Source organism: Colletotrichum aenigma, assembly GCF_013390185.1.
Source record: "Colletotrichum aenigma strain Cg56 chromosome Unknown KSG_Cg56_contig10, whole genome shotgun sequence".
Lineage (NCBI taxonomy): Eukaryota > Fungi > Ascomycota > Sordariomycetes > Glomerellales > Glomerellaceae > Colletotrichum > Colletotrichum aenigma.
Genome location: NW_023500916.1, coordinates 3539061 through 3558170, shown reverse-complemented (window position 1 = coordinate 3558170; position 19110 = coordinate 3539061). Strand labels below are relative to the sequence as shown.

Below are 19110 nucleotides of genomic sequence, written 5' to 3'. Positions count from 1 at the left end.
TCACGACTGATGAATGGCAGTCAATGAGCCAGAGACCTTGGGTTTTGCGTGTGATTCGCGAACAGAGCCTTGTGTGATGATCCGTGCAGAACTTGAGCCAGGTCTTCCCGAGGGAAACGTCGAAGTTTGGTTCGACAGTCCGCGGTGCAAATACATTGGGTGGGGGAGATCCGCGTCGTCGGAAAATAACAAAGCCTTGTTCAAACCCCCGTCTGATCATGATACGGCTGTCGAGATAATCTGTCCTAATTACAGAACCGGATGGAACAATGACCAAATACCGAGCATCGTCTCCCTCGAGAAGACACCATGTTTCTTCGTAGTCGAGCTCGGAATTCACCCATGGATTGTGCCGAGAAACCGAAAAGGCACGCAGCTCATCAGTGTTCTGCGCGTCTTCTGGCCTGTTGACGAGCACTTTGGTTTCAAGCCGTGAGTCGCGGAGCAAACGACATAAGTGGCAGCTCTGAACCGATGGCCGGCGATAGTATGTTCCAACATCGGCGATCTTGATGTCGAGTGTCGACCAGCTTTCCCAACTATTGAATCAGGTGGCCGAATCGTCGAATGCTTTCTTTAGATCAAGTTCCAAGCACTTGGCGCAAAAATTGCTCGGGTGGTTAGGATTTGCAGGGCGGTCTCGAACGGGCGGTCTCGAACAGGCGTCTCAAATGTCGGTCGTCTGCGCCTCGAGTCTGTCGTATCAGGGCTCGCAGCCATATTTTCGTGCAGAAATTAACGGGGCTTTGGCTTCGATAATCCAACGAAAAGAAGCAGGTCGTGTAGGCGTTCAGTCTGAATCTCTGACAGCAGAGCACCTGAGAGCATATGGGGCTGACCGTAGGGGGGATCATCAGATCTACCTTAAGTAAGGGGATGTGCAACACTTCGCAGCCTTCACTATGCAATTGCGGTTTAAAACAACGTGTTTGAGCACCATTGGTCAAACCTCACATGCGTGACGCCGTTCGCCTTGGAATGAACCCCGCGATAAGCCTATGTGACCATGGAACTCCGTCCTCCAATGGAAGCTGGTAATATCCGAGCCAAGCCACAACTTCATGCGCGGTACTTTCTGCCCTCAAGGTGTAGTCTAAAATATGATGAGAACTTGCCTTGTTTGATGTATACCGCAAGACTGACCAATACCGACATATGCTATGAGTACGCATCTATCAATACCTAAGGATACGACCTCTAGCAATGCAGCCAAAAATGCCCATTTGAATAGTTGCCAGGTGTAATATCAAAGCCTGGAACAAATGCTTTCGTTTCTGAGATCCGGAACTAGAATTTTCGTTGTGCGAGAAGACAAAAGGTTCCTGTAGTTCACGAGGATTAGAAACACCCGGGATGATGTTGTGGTGTTACAGGTGACGCTTTGAATGGGGACGTAGCAAACATGCAATTACTCATAAGCTCATGATTGAGACAGACAATTACACTCGTTAGCACATGATACCAAAGAAGTTTTGCCCGGAGAATCGACCTTGTGTAATAAGCGCGAAAGCCGAACTAAACATCTAGAATAGTCACGACGAAACACTATCTCTCGTTCACATTACTACCTAGAGCCATGTGGCCTTATTCACCAGGATAAATCAACTTTTTCCTTCTATGGTTCACGACAGGTTAACCGGGCAGCATGTTTCGCAAAACTTCCTCACAACTTCAAATATTTTAAGTAGAGGATGTTTAAAACATCCACATTACTATGTATTCTCTGAACAGCTTACCAACTAAGATTTCTCTCTTGTTGGGAATGGACACTAACTGAAATTCGTTTCCTTACAAGTTGCTCCCATACTTTTGAGAGAAGCCTGGTCGACCTGACTGGGAAAAAAGCCCGCCAAGAAGACTTCAAATGGTCAGCACCACCCTTCCAGCATCCATCATCATTGCCAACGATCCCCGCCCCGTATTCCTCATTTTGTAGGACATGGCTTTAAGAGTTGCCAATAAGATGGCGGGCGTATCCTTAGGTTCAGAGTTACAAGAGAAGCCAGATATCTAGGACTGGATCTTATACACGACATTCAAGCTTTGAAAAAGAGAGACTATGAGCGTGCCAACAAATAGAAGACGATACTACTATAAAGCATCCCGATCAAGGTCAAAAAGCAAAGCTTTTGACAGCAGACGCCAATCGAACCTTCCTTCCAAGATCTCTGCGGTTTATCCGCGCCCCCCAAACACGGCGTCATGTACCCAATAGTCACGTCACGAGAAGCAGGATTGAAAGTGCATAAATAGTTGTGCACTCGTCGTCAGTCATTGATTTGGGTATACGAAAAGTATAAAAACTAGACGGCCACGCCGAGCGGCGGCGGGCAAAGAAGCCAACGGAAAAGATTCAAACAAGCAAAAACAAAATCAAAACTCAGAACTCCCACAGCTATGCATGCACGTCTTTTTGAAGCGAACGCCTGATGCGGTGTCCTCCACTTCCATCCTTGTCCTCATCCTCTGTCGTCCGTCCTCGTCCTTACTTCTTCTCCGCGATTCTTCTGCTTCTCTTCGCGGGGGTTCCGTTCACAGCCCCGACAACCTCCTTCTTGGCCGCCGCAGTCACCTTCTTCGTCGTCTTGGTGACCTTGGCCCCCTCCGTCTTGGGGCCCGCAGCAGCCGCCGGGGTGCCAGGTTGACGGAGCTTTGATGGCGCCGCCGCCTTGGCGATCTTCGTAGTTGCTGCGGGCTTCTTAGCCGCGGCAGCCGGGGTAGCAGGGGCGACAGGGGCAGTCTTCGTCGTACTCTTCGCTGGCTTCTTCGGCGTAGCCGCCCTCTTCACCCGCGTAGTCTTGCCCACCTCCTTCTCCTCCTCCTGGCTGAGCTCCGGCGACGGGGAGAGCAGGGGGGGTTCCTCGCTCTGGCTCCTAGCCAGCTGCTCAGCCCACGAAACATTCTTCCCGTCCTTCTTGGCAGCGGCAGCGGCGCGGGTCTCGACGGTCGGGGCAGCGTTCTTAAGCTTCTCGAGCATCTCGTCCGCCGGGATCGCGCCTCCCTTGTTGTTCTTCGTATTCTGGCGGGTGAGGGTCGCGAGGTCCTTCTCACCATTCCTGACCTTGGCGACCTGGTGGCGCATGGGGATTCTCGTCGCAGCGGGCGTCTCACCGCGGGCGGCAGCACGCTGGGCGCGAGTACGAACACCGGGAAGGGGACCGTTAGCGGGAGGGGCACCGTCGGGGTCTGCTTCCAGGACTGGTGTCACGTTCACAATCCCCTTATCGTCCTCACGGTCGTCCTTTTCGGGCCTGCCGGGCGTATTCTTGTCGGCCTTGGCCTTGCGCGGCTTCTTGGAAGCGGGCTTCTCAGGCGACGGCTCCCGTTCCTCGACGTTGTCAGCCTTTCGCTTGACCTTCTTGGGGCTCGGGCTGTTAGCGTCGAGCACGCCAAGAGGCTGACGGGTCGAGGAGGGGGCAGGCGAGGCGATGGTGCGCGGGCGCTCAACGGAGAATGAGGGGGTGTCGGCCCAAATACCCTGGGGACGGCGCTCGGGAGTGGCGGACAGCAGAATCGGGGCGCTCGGCATGGGCGACACAACAACGGGAGCAGTGGCAGCTGGGGCGGTGGCTTCGGCGGCACGGGCAGCGCGAGAGGCAGCGTGCCGAGAGACGAAGCTCCTAAGCAACGCCAATTCGGAATCGTCCTCCACCTCTACCTCAGCGGTCTCTGCGACAAGAGTCTCTTCGGCCTCGGTGGGCACTTGCAATACGTCGTCGTCTTCCTCCTCTTCTTCAAGGTCCTTCTCTTCACCGTTCTTCTCCGGGGTATTCTGCTGGATGGAGATAATGGGGACTGGCGAGGGTGAAGCCGGCAAAACGTTGGGGGAGATTGGTGCAGCAGACTCGTCGATGGGCGAATCGGCGGCGACGGGAGAAGGCGAAGGGGCAGCGGCAACCTCCTCCGTGAACAAGGCAGCATGCTCATCCGGTACCTTAAATCGAACAATCAACCGTCCACCCAACCTCTCAACAACAACCTTGGCGTCCTTCACTTCCTTGTTCTCTTCGAACACACGGGCAAGGGAAGCCAGGGCGTGAATGGGTGAGCCAGTTCTCTCCTGCGACGATCCGAAGATGTCCATGTTCTCTCTCACGTCAACCACGACTGAAGCGGGGGACGAGCTTCCAGCTTTGGGTGACTCCTCAACAGCGGGTGCGGGCGAAGCCTCCGGCTCCGAGCGAGAAGATGCTGAATCAACCGTAACGGGATTCTGCACCTGTGACTCACTGAGCTCAACGACCGAAGTGGGAGCAACCACCTGCGAGTCGGATGCTGGATCCTGGGAAAGATCCTGCACCGACGAGTGCAGGTCGGAACCGGCGACAAATTGGAGAGATGCGCGGCGGGCGGGCGAGGAGAAGGAGAGGGGTGCGATAGCGAAGGCTGGAAGAGAGCGGCGCTTGTTCTTGAAGGCCGTCTTGGCGGGCGTGCGATCCTTAAACACAACGACCGGGCTAGCGACGGCGGGGCTTGCGGCGACTTCGGGCTCGGCTGCCGGCTCAGGCTGCTGTTCTTCCTCGACCTCCTCGGCAAATTCGGCCTCGTCCTTCTCGCTGGTCTTAGAAGCGCTAGGGGAAGACATGAATGAGGGGCATTGGAAAGTGAAACCGGGACCAATGGGCGAAGAAAGCGGCTCTGCAGGAGCGGGAGAGGGCGAGGGAGGCTCGGGAATAGAGGCAAGGCTTTGGATTCTAGCGCGTAGGTTGTCGGCGCCTTGGACCAGCCTCAGCTTGCGACTGGCGCTCGAATGGTGCGTAGCCGTCGAAGGGAAGTGAGGCAACTTCGGCGTCGGGCTCTGAGGCTCCTCATCCTCCTCAATGATCGAGACTTCGGGTTCGCCGTAGGCGGCAATAAGCTGTCGAACGTTTCGTGCGCGTCGTGTTCTCCGGCCCTGGGCCTTGTCTGATTCCGCGATAAGATGCTCGAGAACAAATTCATAGGAGAGCTCGGGCTGGGGGAACTCGAGCAGTTGCTGGATCACCATATGCGTGAGTAGATCATTACTGTACGCGCGCTTGGGCGTCCCCTTGTAGCTGCGCTTCGAACAAACGGGTACCATAGGCTCGCCGTGCCTCTTCATATCCGCGAGGTACTGTTTGCGAATTTCACCAACGGTTGGGCCCATTGGGAGGTGGAAAAGCTGGTTGCGAACCTCGCCTACATGCCTGTTAGATAGAGCCACCTTCACAAATTGCTGGTGAAACTTACGCTGAGCGTCGATGATGAGTCCCAGGCCAAGACCTTCCTCGATGTCATACCACGAGGCGACGTCGTTGCCCAGGTCCTCCTCATTTCTCTGTCTCTTGCGAGAGCCGATCACATACGACTTTTTGCCAATCTGAGCAATAACCCGGAATTCAGGCGCAGCGTCGAGTTCGTCCAGAGTGAGAGACTCTGCGACCTGTTCGAGAATCGACTTCTCCACCATCAACATCTTGGCCTCCTGCTTCGTGCGGCGCTGGCGCTTCTTCCTGTTGACGGCGCGAGCCTGCTTCTGCTGGAGACGCGACGACGGGAATGACCAGGGTCGTGAGAGGGTGGTGTTGTAGTCAGTCTTCTCGAACAGCTCGGGCTGGAAGGGTCCACTACGGAAAAGGGTTAGCGAGGCCAGCATAAACACCATCGAGACGAGCATACCTGAGCGCGCGAGCAGCGTCGGTAAGATCGACAGTCGCGAAGGTATACGTCTGGAAACCAGTCGTGGGCGCGTAGTCGGACATCCACGTAACGTCATGCATTGAGATATCGATCTTGGAGGGCGACTGGAAAATGCTGCCAGCGTCGGAGGCCTTGGAGGGCGTGAATGCGCTTATCTCGGAAACCTTCGCAGGTGTGTCTTCCACTTGCAGCTTGAAAATCGGCGCTCTTGAGGGAGTTTCCACCAGCGAAACCGTCTGCTCGTCGTCGTACTCCTCCTCGTCAAGTCTGCTCGCGATCGACGCGGGCGACGGGTCCTGTGAAGCCTGTAACGCGGCAGGGGATGTGGTCGACATGAGCGAGAACTCTGAAGTCTCTAACATCGAGGGCGAGGCCTGGGGTGAAGGGTCGCGTGACAGCTTCGGTGTCGACGCGGTAGCGAATTGGAAGGATGCTTCGTCGGCGAAAGACACCTTCTTCGGTGAGGGCGTCTTGCTCGTTCGAAAACACGACTTGGTCGGGCTGAGCTTGCTCGGTGACAGGTCGCATGCAGACTTTGGTGTCGAGTCGTTAACCGACATGAAGCTTGCGTCCTCGAGTTGGAGCTTCTTGGGCGAGGGCGTCTTCTTGGGCGAGGGCGTCTTCTTGGGCGAGGCCCTATCCCGGGCGAGAGACATGACGGAGAATCCACCAGATAGGTTGACGCGCTTCTTAGGCGACGTCGTCTTCGCCCTCTTTGGCGTCGTAGGTGTGCTTTTTGAGGGCTCGTTGTCACCGAGGGACATGGCCGCGAACTTTGGTGCGTTCTTCTTGGAAGTCGACTTTGACCTGGGAGAGGGAGCGCCACGCTTCGTTGGCGTGGTGAACCCGAGGTTCAAGGAGTCGAGGTTGGCGGTCATGGCGCCGTTGGGGTTAGGCGTGACCTCCAAGTCTGCGAAACCGGCCAGAGCCACCTTAGGGTTTTCGCTGGAGGCGAACTTGGAGCGCGAAGGGGAATTCGACGGCGCGTCGTGCTGACGCGCCGAGAAAGAGAGGCCAGAGAAGTTCATCGTATGCGATGAAAAGACATTGGCTTGGTGCAGTTTGGGGTGGAAGTGATGTGAGGCTCAGTGTCCGTAGATTGGAAAATGAGGTAATCGAGGAACAAGTTGTGTGGTGGTGTGTCGAGCTAATTGGAAAGCTATAGCCAATGCAATGCGACTGTGGGTTGTCTGGTTGGGATCCGGGAAGAGGTTGCGCGCGGTTGGGGTAGGTAGCGCAGAGAAAAGGGACACGGGCTCCGGGGGGCCGCAACTCGAGAGTAAACAATACTTTTTAGCGAGGCAGACCCGACGCGACCAACAAAAAAGAGACCGTGACGCGCTTCGACTTTGAATAGCCGAAAAGAATCAAAGACTACGACAGCCGTCTCGGAAGATCAAGTCCAATTCCAGTATACAATTGCAATGACGAGTATCTCTGCAAGCGCATGTATGTATAGCCTCGAGAAATGCTTCAACGAAGGGTTCAAGGTACCTGCCGGTTTGCTCAAGACGAAACCGGGACCAAGTCACTTTTTGTATTGGAGGGCATAACAGACGGGAAATAATTGACCTAGGGTCCCTCCCAAAAGTGCGGCTCATTCTGTTCCTAGCAACGCCTCTTTTCCCTCCCCTCCTGTTGTTCTTGGTTCTTCTTTTGTTTACATTCCATTGCGTGCAGCCAATCGGCAGCTCCCGACGGCAGGCGCTAAATTGAATTTCTCAAAAACCCCTCCACCGCCTTTTTTCTGCTGCGCGGCTTGAGGGTCTGCAGCGGTGATCCGTGCGCCTGGCTCTGGCACCCCACATCGCGTTTCTGGCCAATCATGAATTTCCCGTGGCGTCAAGCAAGGCTGAAGGCACGTGATTGGCGAAAAAAGATGGGAGTGGCGCTTTGGAGATTTTCGTGATGGACGGAGCTTGGATATGGGGCCGGTGAGAGCTTTCGGAACGACGACGACGACGATACGATACTATACGTGAAAGCCCCCGACGGCTGAGTTGACACGAAGAATTATTGATTCAGTGATAAAGACTCAGAGTTGAGCATAACCGCCCAACATGCCGCAAAAGCCGATGCGCCTGCCGCCTGTGAGCGTCCTCCGTGTCAAGCAGCCCAACAAGAAGCCCGAGAACCCGTGTATCGCCGTCATGACCTCTGTCCTTGGTGAGTCAAACTCCGTATCCGCCCTGCGATTGCAAACTTGAACCAGCTTGGGGTTCGAGAGTTGCGGCACGATCACGCACTGGACCAACCCGCAGTACACACCTCAGAATCACCACTCAAGCTTCCATCAGAATACCAGCTAACACCTCCATCCACAGCCTGCTGGGCCTCCGCCGGCTACCACACCCAAGGCTGCGCCGCCCTCGAGAACAGCCTCCGCGCCTGCATGGACAAGCCCAAGGAGTCCAAGAAGCCCTCCTCCCCGATCAACTACCACCTCGGCCGCATGAAGGACCGCGTCGTCCCCCACTCCAAGGACGTCAAGCCGACAAAACGCAACTTGTAAACCCGGGGCAGTCGAAGACACTGAGGAGGAGGAGGCTAGCACGATGGGGCGTGTTGGTGACGGTGCGCGGATGAGTAAGACGAACATGGTACCAGCCATCGTTTTCGTAGGATTGGGCCAACTGTTGCCCACGCATGGCCCAGTTGCCCAGCGGCCGTGGGATGAAGAACGAATTGAGATTTTCTTACACCGGAAGAGGCGTTTTAGAGCATGGCTGTTGTACACTATGTATCATATCTGGCAAGATACTTTGCCGCATTCCACCACAAAATATGGAGAGTTTTATGAACAGCAATATTCACAAATTAGCCTTGGTTGTGATTTATTGACGCAAGGCAAGTTGTAGGCATAATAGACATTTCTTTGACATGCTCGACATAGGCTGCACACGAGGATGACTGATCCCAAAGCGGCTTTGCGCCAAGACGAAGCAATTTCACAACACCATCACAAGCACAGTGCATATTGTAGGACCAGAGTCAACTTGAAGGATCAGCAACGCCTGTCCATTCTTCAATAACCTTTAGCTAGCGCCAGTCAAGAGCCATTCCCAAACTGTAGCGAACGACAAGGCCAAGCATCTCACTTCCGGCCGGTACTGTCCACCAGCCATCAACCCTTCAACACCCGAATCAAAATTCTCCGTCATCATCAAAGTCGTAACGATCGAAAGAGGGTCAGTCATTCCAAGAGTAAACAACCAACGTAAGAAGTGAAAAATAAAAAGTAGAAAGAGTGCCTGGATTCGTTTGCCAATGGCCCTCAGTCTGGTGTCTCGTTGGCCCGATGGGCATATGCAAAGTCCGCCCAGAGCTGCGGGTCGGGAAACAGTCGTAAATATTTCCAAGAAAGAGTCCGGTTGAAGCGCGACTCCACGCCTAAAGTGGTACTTGTGTGTCGTGGGGCGGGAGGGGAAAAAAGTGATCATGATGATGGTGCCGTCTAAATCTCGCAGGTCCGAATGCTTCCTGGTTGCAGAATGATTACCGCTACAAGCCCGCCTTGTAGACTGGCAGCCACCTGCTCCGATGATGATGCGATGCTGAGAGGTATAAAAATAAGGTGAAACAATCTGCTCCGGACGCCTTGTATGCAAAGAAATGCCCCCCGATGGGTATATGGTATGATGCGCCTGGGAAAGTCCTACTCTCCCAAAAGACCTACTTCGACATAGAAATGGGGCGTTTAGGCCGTGTCTCCAACGCAGAAGAGTTCGATCTCGCCAACTCCACCTTCACGCCATTCGATAAAGGCGATCTGGATATCATCGTCACTGGCGATGGTGACGAAATCACCGTCCTCGTCCTGGTAACGCAGCTTGAGCATTCCCTTGCTGATGCTGCTGTTCGTGAACCGTGCCAACTTGGCGTCGATTCGGTCAATCAGTGACTGGTAGGTAATATTGAAGGCAACGACCAGGGTAACGTAGTTTCCGCTGTCGACAAAGTTCACCTTGACCTTGAGCTGGGTAGGAATCGGGAGGTCCGGGCTGGCGAGCGGGTTTGACTGAGTTGCGCTAACACCGGTGCCAAGTGGAGGAGACAGCACGGCATTCATTGACGCAGCAGCGTCGATGCTGAGCTGCCGGTCATGGGCAATAGAGTTGGGTGTTCCCTGGCGGGGGTAAATCGGTTGCGCGGGGAACTGTGACATGCTGCCGCCGTAACTTCCAGACTGCTGGTGGCCATATTGGCGCTCTCGCTGCGCACCAGGGCTCTGCGTGTTTGCGCGCATGGGGAGGTCGTTCATTCTGGGGGAGCCGGTCTGAGATCGGGGAATGTTGTTATCATGAGCAGGATGCAGGTGTGCTGGGATACTGGGCACCGTAGGAACGGGCGTGCCTCCTTGCGTGCGGCGTATGCCACCTGGGCCGTTGATGTCGGGTGTGCTGTACGACCTGCTGCGCTGCTGTTGGGCGGCGCTCTGGCTGTTGGATGCCATAGCAGGCAGAGAAGGTCCACGCGGGTTTCTCTGGGGAGCGCCATCCCTGGACGGCGCGCGAGGCATAGCCGGCGCAGTGTATCTCTGGTTGGGATCTTCCCATCCAGGCTGGGGCGTCAGGGACTTGGGGAACTGGTAGTTAGGGTTAGGGAACATGCCACTCGCGGTACTCGTACGCGATGACACTGGCGATTCGGCCACGGGCGAGAAGTATGAATCGCCGCCGCGGGCTCCCGGGGATGATGCACCTGGAGGAGGCATCTGTGTTTGCACATTCAAGGGCGCGGGAGGTTGCGGGAGCGGGAATCGGGGTGGTGGCGCCCTCACCATGCCGGCAAGGCTCTCGCCCGTAGCAGCACGTTGCCGAAGGCTGGTGCTAGACGCGTTTCGAGGGAGCATGGTGCCTCCGGTAGACTGTGTCGGCATCGGGAACTGGGCTGGTGCGGACGCAGGTGGCCACATTTCGTCCTCGTCGTCATCGTCTTGCTGGTTGAGATACGGGTTCTCGAGCTTGCCGCCATGCTCGCGAGTCCAGGCGAAATCGGGTGCGGCCGAATCAGGGCTCGTTGATGCCTTCGGGGCGTTGTCCTTCCGCTGCAACTCGAGGGCGTTGGCCCATTTCTTCATCTGTTCCTCGTTTGTGTACTTGATCATAAAGTTCTCGACACCGGGGTCGCCCTTCCACCAAATCTGAACGCTGTACGATCCAGGCTTGGACAGAGAGACGACGTCGGTAACATTCGTCATGAAAATCCGGCCCTTGAGTTGCAATCTTGCGTTCTTGTTTCTGATCTTGGGTCCAGTCGACCGCGTCTTGTCCTTCTTGTCCTTGCTCTTGTTGGCTGAGATTTCCTTACAGCAGAGTAAGATGCACTCGAAAAGGTAAATCTCGTACTAAGTCAGTTAGTACACTTATCCCGAAATATCGAGGGGAAGTGCAAAATCAACTTACGTCTTTCTCTTGCTCGCTCTTTCCAGTGACGACCGTGTAGACGCCGTGCATTAGCAACCTACCGAACTGTTCTACGCGGTGGTTCTTCCAGTCATCCACGCGGTTCCGGAGATCGTCGAGGGCTTCGTCCAGAAGATCGCGATTAACCTCTTCGTTGGCCCGAGAGAGCACTCTTTCGGCCGCCTCAATACCTCCCGCCAAGTCGGCCTTAATCGACTCGTCTTCACTCTTCTTCAACAAGTCCTTCAGCAGGAGAGGGTATTTCACCAGACGCTGCATTGGCTTGAGCAAGAAGCCATCTAGGGTGTTGAAATCGGCTGCGACCGGGTGTCCAGACGCTTTAATCTGGTCAAACACCTGCCCAGCGACCTGGGCAGCCTTTCGTTGGTTGGCGATGAACGGTCGGTAAATGTCAAAGGACTCCTCGTAGGTGACGAAGGGAGCACCCCATTGCTGAACGGTTTGCGGCATGGAGTTTGTCGTTTCCACTCGAATGAGGAACCTACGCTGGAAGTCGAGAATGGCGTTGATGTTGAGGAAAATCTGATGGATCGTGTCGCCAGTAATGATACCCTTCGTCTCCAAGCTGCTCTTCAAATCGTAAAGGTTCTCCAAGTCCTGCACATACTTGCGCTCCGTGTCAACCAGTTCCTTAATAATATGGTCTCTGTAGCTCAACTTGGAGCCGGGCTCCTTGGGCATGTCATCTTCAGGGTAAGGCTGCAACTGTAGCAGTAGTCCTCTTTGTTCGGCGAGATCGAGAACGAGGTTGACCACTTGGGTTGTCTGCGATACGGTCAGATTCAATTCTGTCGTCAAAGCCGGAGTCATTCCGAGGCGCGAATGCGAAGAGACGACTTTCACATACCTTGACAAATCCAGTCGTGTCGTTTCCGAGGACGTCGCTGATGACGAAGCATTCGGCGGACGGGATGCCGAGCTCTTTGAGACATGCCTGGATAAACTTGAAAATGGCGATCTTGGACTTCTTGCTCTCTGACGCCGCAGCGTTCGGACCGTCGATTTCGAGGGGCTTTTCGGGCTGCAGGGCATTGTAGATATCCAAGAACGGGTAGCCGGTGCGGAAAAGGCTCCACAGTGACTCGACGGGGTCGGTTGGGTCCAACTCTTGCAGATAGGGGTCGAAGCCTGGGACCTGTGCTAAACGCTGCTTCAACGACATGCAAATCTGGTAAAGGGATCGGGAAGCATCGGCCTTTTGGTTGATGATGTTCGCCGTCGCGATAACAGGGCCGCCATTCTGCGCGGGGGTTATGGTCGAGGTGCTCGCAAACGAGTTGATTGAACCGGCCGATGTGAACGCTGTCGAGCCGGAAAGCTGGCTGGCGCGGGGCGCATTACTCATGGTATTGGGTAGACCACCAATTCCGTTCTGGTTCTGGAATACGGGAGCGGTGTTGTTTCTGAGGAGAGGAGCATGAGCCATGACGTCCTAACCCATCCGAATGTAGGAGGGGAGAGGAAGCGAGAGGGCGATTTGTGGGCGAGGGCGGTCGGGGGAGGCTGCAGTCGGCTGGGTATCGTGGGAGGAAATCGGGGGGTCGAGGCGGTGGAAAATTGATGAAGCGCTTTCTTGTCCAGAGGTAGGAACAAGGTTCACGTCATCCAGCGCAAGGGTTTCTCTCAGCGTCGGTCAAGTCGGGAAGGCTCCGGGGTTTAGAAGTGTCGGTGGTTGGGGCGAGGGACGATCTAGCGGTCACGGTCGGTTCGCAAGAGTCGGGAGTCGTCGCAAAAGGGGCGCCGTTCTTTCTGGTCAGGCGGAAAGCGAGAACAAGGGCCTTTGTTGTTGGGCGGTCGTCGTTGGGTTGGCGCTTTTGTTCGGGTGTCGGAACCCCCTCTGCTGCGATCTGCAAATGGACAGCAGGTTCGAAGGAAGAGTGCAATCGTGTCGAGAGTGAGAATGAGTGTGACAGAACTGCCGGCGCCGAGTGTCGGTGGAGGAGGAGGAGGGAGAGGTTGGGCAGGTCGGGCGGGTCTGATTTCGAGTCGACGAGTCGAAGTTGCGGAGCGGTGCGGAGCGATGCGGGCTACCGGGGCGAAACGAATGCCTCTGTTACCCCTGTTGGAGTCCTAGTGCCTGTCCTCTTTTCCCTTTCCCTAGCGCTGTATTGTCTGCTGGATCCCCAGGCGAGTTTTGGGCGAGACAGGTATCTGTTCAAACGGACGGGTTTGGCTGCAAGTTTGCAGAACAGGTCGAGTCGGTGATGTCGCTCAGTTTGGGGAATGGTATTGTTGTTGCAGGACGCAGAGAGCTGCAGACGGGGTGCATGAGCGAGTCTTGATTCGACCCAACCTGTGACCTGAGGGGAAGCGATCCGGGATTGGGGCTGGGACTGGGACCTGGGTTGGGTGCGCAAACGGGACGAGGTTCTTCTTGGGAGGTGGGAGAAGAGAACGAGTAGGAAGAGGGTCAGGGTAAGGCAAGGAAGGGGAAGCCTTGACAGTTGAGGGACGGGTTAGTTCGAGGAGGGTATCGTGCTGTACCTTAAGGCAAGGTAGGCTGTGTGCATGTGCGTTTGTGTGGTGTGTGTGTGTTGGTGTGTGTGTGTGTGTCTCCGGCGTCTCCTAGCCCATGGTGGTGGACTGGAAAGGCAACCCAAGTGAAGAAGGTCAGGCCAGGCCAGCCAAGTCTGATTCCAGCATGCAGTTTCTCGTTGGATGCGGTGTCGGTCTTTGCGCTGTTGCGAGAGGAGGGAATCTGGTAAGGTAGGGAAATGGGGGGAGGGGGAGGGGAGGCCTGGGAGTACCGGGTACATCTGGCGTGGGTGTGAAGACGTGGACCGACCAGACAGATGGACAGACTCCCGCGGCTGGGAAGACACAGAGAGCCTGAGGTGGTGAATGACTGCTGGACTGGAAGAGCAAGCACCCTCAGGGCACGTCGCAGTACCGTAGGTACGCACCGGATGTTCCTTCCTGGCAGTGACGCTCCCCTCCGCCTCAGGTGCAGCATGTACGCAACAGCAGCAGGTAAGGTAAGGTAGGTACGCTGTACCTCTCGGGCAGGGAAGGAGCGACCTGGGAAGCCGGGCAAGGCCTTTGGGCCTCTCAGGGCCTCAGGCTGCGCGCATTGATTCCGATGGAGGTTTTGGGCGTTTCAAATTAGCGGGTTGCCGCGCTAGTCTTGATCGAGACTGGCCTCCCGTCGCAGTGGACAGATTCACGTCTCCCATTGATTGGAATGGTGCCCGCGTGGCATCCTTACCCTGGGTACCTACGGAGCACCTCACCTGGCGCCCTGCTTGCTCTGGGTGGCTCGCTGTGTCCTTTCAGAGTTGCTTCAACACCACAACTAAGAGCATATCCATACCCATCTATGAACACACATGCAGTCGGGTCTACATCATTGGCATAGTTCACTGGCCAGAGAGAGGCTCCGACGTTCGACACCTGATGGTGTCGAGAGAGGGCAACGTACTGCGTGGTGGTGGTGGGCAGCAGGCACACCAAACCCTCGACCCCGGTCCTGCAGCTGCGAGGGAGAACAATTCTAGCCGGGTTGAAGAAGGGCAGCAAAAGAGCAGGGAGGGCGACACGGCGTGCACTGCATTGTTCGAGAAGGTCCATGGAACGAGAGATAACACAGGCACGTAAAAATAGGGGTGGTGGTGAGGGGCATCTATCCAGTCTGGCTCTGTCTGCAGATGCAAAGCAAGAGTCTGTCCCAGTGACAGAGAGAGAGGGAACCAGGGACAGACACAAATAATGGGAAATATCGCGAGAATATTCTCGTGCGATCCATATCAGCAAAACGGAATTCTGCCCGTGTTCCGTTCTGCTTCCTTTTGACGTGAGCCATCATCATGCCCTGAATGACGAGCATATCGCCAACGGGCATCTCCCGGCATAGCAGCCGTGATATTGCTGCCAGTATTACCGTGCCATCCCACGTAAGGTAAATGAAGTACACGCAAGACGTCAACGACAGCCGCTGCCCGCAGTTCCTCCTCGGATCTAGGTTGGCCGCCGTTGGTCCCAGATTGATTGAGCAGGCCGTTGATAATCGTCAACCTTTGATTCACTATCGTGCCGGAGTAGGCCGTACTATGCAGTAAACCTTCTCGCCTGGATCCCCCGCTACAAATTTGGATTGATCCGTCGTTGTCGTTGCGAAGGGCAATGAGCCGACTGCCCACTTTCCTCCAGCATCTCTCAGACCACAGCTGGCTGCAAAAGTTCTCATCGAGTCGACCAAAGAGTATCAGACCCAACAACTGCACTGCAAGATGAAGCGTCTTGATGAGGTGATTGCTTGATAAGACATGGCGTTCCCACTAAGGAGGTAGGGTAGATCCCGTGCAGTCCTTCCTTCCTTCCTGCGCAGGTACCTCATGCGTGCAAAGTACCCCGTACCTGCCTGCCTTCTCCTAACACCAGAAAGAAGGTGCCTTCGAGTCTCCATGTCTCTTGCTCCGACCGGTGCCCCCCTTCCCGATAAGGCAAGCAAGACAGGTGCGATGAGACACCCGAGGGAAAGCACCGAATGTCACGATCACGAGTCTCGTCCATTGTCCTTTCTTGCGACTTCAACTTCAGCAACAACGTTTAAAATTTACCCACAGCTGTATTTTCTCTTTAACCCCAGCCAGTCGCAGCGTCGTCGGACGTTGGCCACCACTGCGCAACTGCCATGGTGCTGTCGGGTTCGGCCGCCTCATGCTCGAAGCTAGCAGCGCGCCACACTGCGTCCGCCGCCCAGCACAGCCCTCTCGCCGTGTCGTGTCTGCAGTCTTCGGGCCTCCCCCATCATCTCGCCGTCTCTTCCCCGGTTCAGATCACATCGCTCTCCGTCCCTTCTAGCAACCAACGCCGGCTGTTGCCCTGCCGCTTGCTAAGGTAACGACAACGAGGGCCAATGCTTTCGATGGAATCCCTGTGCTGGACTGCCCGTCAGCACTCAACTAAAGCCGCCCGACCGACACCTGCGAGCTTGACTACCTACCGCCCGCGGGCTCTCAGACAGGCGCATGAGCGTCTCTCATCCGTCTGTTGTTTCGATGCCTCAATGCACGGAGCTACCCTGCCAGATTTCCAACAAAACAGCCCATCCTGGCCTTTTCTGACTCTGCTCTCTTGTCCCTTCAGGGTCCCTTGAAGCCTTCCTTTCGAGCGCCTTCTGCAGAGTCGCTGTCAGTCTGCTCGACACACGGCCTTTCCGTCGCCCGTCGGCAGAAATCGTCATTCGCCCAGCACGACCCATCAAAAAACCTAAATCGTCTACCGGATGATGTCTGTAGGTCCAGGACTGAGGGACAGCAGCCCATCTTTACGAGAACCGCGGGTTCAGCCCGGCCAGACCCTCCATCGCGGCTAACCAAAACACGTCAAGACAGTTGAAACACCCAGTTCATGCACTCTGGGAGGGTTTGGAAGAAGGCCGCTCCACCACGGCGAGAGAAACGGTTGGAGCCTCACATGACAATTATTTTGGGATCAGGAACGAATCGACACCATACCACCCATACCACCCCAATCAGCCCTTCCCTGCAACAAGGGCAAGGCCGCACCGTAGGGCGACCGCGGAACCCACTCCGAATGAAGGGCTCTCCAAGGAACGACTGCTGCAACCGCCGCTGCTTTGCAACGCCGTGCCTTGTTTGCGATGCCTTGCAGTTCCATCTGCAACCCTCAGGTTACTTCCTACTTGGCCGTGGGTGGCTATTGACACTAGGCCCAACGCTCGCGCCTTCTGTTCCCCCTTCGCGTGGCTCTGAAAAGCAAAGTGCGAGCCTGTGTCACCCCTTTCACCTCAGCCCCGGACGTGAGCGGCCTTTGAGGCTTCAACGGTGCGTCTCACTCTCGGCCTGGGCTGTCCGGGATGCTGCCCGGATGGGCGGTTTTCTGCAGGAGGGTGGACAGAGGCGTCGACGGTGGCTGATCATGGACGCCGGAGCCCTACTGAGGCGGCATAGTTGAGACTCAGCGCCCGCTTGAGGGAACGGGGAAATGGACTGTGCTTGCGACCGGCTCACCGGTACGCGGGCTCATTCGATCATGCCTTTCGGCGACGCAGCAGCCGCCGAAGCCTGCATTGCAAGTTGCCGCGACGTCTGCCCCTCACCTCGTCTTGGTCTGCAACAACCGTTTGATCAGGCATTGAGACCCAATAGTATCCAGACGATAACATGGCACGAGGCCTTCAGAAAGAAGCAGCAGTTCAAGTGACCAGACGGCGGCGTCTAAGGTCTGGCCAAGATATCGCTATTGGCCATTGGGCTGAGGCTCTCGAGCCAGTCACCGACTCGGCATAGTCTATCGGGACAAATCTCCCGTCCCGCCCATGCACCACATCGGCTTAACCCTCGTTGGTGGGAGTCGCAGTGGATCCGACCAAGAGCCGAAGCACCCCGGAAAATCCTTTTAGGGTGGTCCGCTGTGTCTCTGAAATTCCTTCCGAAGCGGCAGCCCGCCCGACCGGAAGATGTCACCAATAATGGCGAATGCTTCGCACGTGAGTGAGGTGAAGATTGAGTCTTGCGAATGCGATCAAAGTTTCTTGGCCGCAGTTGCTGCTATTATTGCGCAACGGCCCGGAATCCTGAGTTGCTTGGGCGGATAGCATGGAGGGTGGTGGGCACGACGGGTTGGTTGCCAAGAACCATGATGCCATCAAGCAGATTCTGCGCAGCTGGGGAGCGAGGGAGACCCGGGCGAGGCATGGAAAAACGAACACCCAAGAACTCAGTTTGGGTTTGACACTGCTCTGCGGGCAACATATTGTGCTAACTGATTGCGACGGAACCTTCCCTTGACTATGTGCCGAGTTAAATCGCGCGTCTCGGTCGCCTCATTGAGCGGGTCGTACAGTATGGTTGCTCTGCGCAACATCTGGACTTGCGGTGCAACGACGGGTTTGAGACGGGTTCCTCGTGTTCAAGAGGGGGCAGAGAAAAGACGCAAGCATGTGGGTACCCGGAGCGGGCGACCATCGGGGGAGGGGTAAGAGAGCGGTCGGTGCGGCGGCCGAACGAGTCGACATGCTGGTGGAAAGCCCCGACATTTACTGCTTGCTTTTGCTGCTCAATTGTCCGGCTCGGCGATGGCGAAAAGAAGACAGCCCTGGAGAAACGCATGTCTGTTGCTTTGGGGCTAACGATATTCGCAGATGCAGTTCAGCTCTGTCAGCCTGCCGAGCAACGAATTCTAGCAAGCTGGGGCTGTCATATCTACGCTCGCGAGTGAGGGGGGTAACTATTGACCAGGGCAGATGTTGCCGCTCGCTGATCTGCACGTGTCATTGACAGGTGGCTAGAAGGTTTTTCGAGAGAGCAAGGCAACCTTGGGCAAGATTTGCAGCAAACAGGACTGAATGTTCCGCGTTGATCGATGCGGCTGAGGGGTTAGATGCAGATCATGGCATCTGGCATCTGCACTTGTGGTGTCTAAAATGCCTCGCATCGGCCCCGTGTGCAGGGCTTGCAACCGTTGATGTCAGCCGCAGTATGTCATTGATATGAAGAAGCAATGAAGCTAACTCTGCGCCTGAACAGGTAAGAGTTTACAGGGGAGGTCAAGACTGGCGTCGAGGTGACGATTTAGAAGGAAAGAAGCTTCGGGAGAGGTCTCAGAAGAATGTTGTCGAAATGTGATGAACCAGTGTCGGAGGACCGAGAGGCTTAGCAAAGTGAGTCTAACAATAAGAGACATGGCAATTAGGTAAGGATCATCGGTGACTTTGGGAATCGCATTTTGACCAGAGGCTCGGTGCTCGGGATGTGTCTCCTGCAAGGTTGGAATGGAATAGATTGAGTTTTGGTCTTTTAGAGACGGCAACACCTGCGAGGGGAAAGGCTATCTTGAGGCGTAAATAAGGCGTTGTTGGTTCATTATACAGACACTAGTACACATGAAGATGAGAGAGTGTGGGTGAGGCACCAGGAGAGGGTTTGGATTCCACACTGTGGAAAGGCTCGCATTGGACGGCGTTTGAGTTGGATGATGACAGACTTCACACAGTACATGAGGCATGCGGCTGGTGGTGGAGGGGGATGGAAATGGCTTTGCTGGGGCTGCCGCCTGGCTG

At 55.6% G+C, this 19110-nt stretch overlaps 3 protein-coding genes across 3 annotated transcripts; 1 reads left to right on the top strand and 2 right to left on the bottom strand.

The window, feature by feature from the left end:
* Positions 1-2485: 2485 nt before the first annotated feature.
* Positions 2486-6689, bottom strand: CGCA056_v014810 (uncharacterized protein; the record flags this gene model as incomplete). The annotated part of the gene is made up of 3 exons (XM_037330052.1): positions 2486-5160; positions 5212-5588; positions 5641-6689. The coding sequence occupies 3 exons, from the start codon at positions 6687-6689 to the stop codon at positions 2486-2488; spliced, it is 4101 nt and encodes a 1366-aa protein (XP_037172111.1).
* Positions 6690-7721: 1032 nt separating this feature from the next.
* CGCA056_v014809 (37S ribosomal protein MRP10) lies at positions 7722-8173 on the top strand (the record flags this gene model as incomplete). The annotated part of the gene is made up of 2 exons (XM_037330051.1): positions 7722-7827; positions 7986-8173. 2 exons carry the CDS (start codon positions 7722-7724, stop codon positions 8171-8173), a joined length of 294 nt encoding a protein of 97 aa, XP_037172220.1.
* A 1185-nt stretch (positions 8174-9358) lies between these two features.
* Positions 9359-12513, bottom strand: scd1 (Rho guanine nucleotide exchange factor scd1; the record flags this gene model as incomplete). Its single annotated transcript, XM_037330050.1, has 3 exons — positions 9359-11008; positions 11067-11852; positions 11935-12513. The coding sequence occupies 3 exons, from the start codon at positions 12511-12513 to the stop codon at positions 9359-9361; spliced, it is 3015 nt and encodes a 1004-aa protein (XP_037171734.1).
* Positions 12514-19110: the final 6597 nt, after the last annotated feature.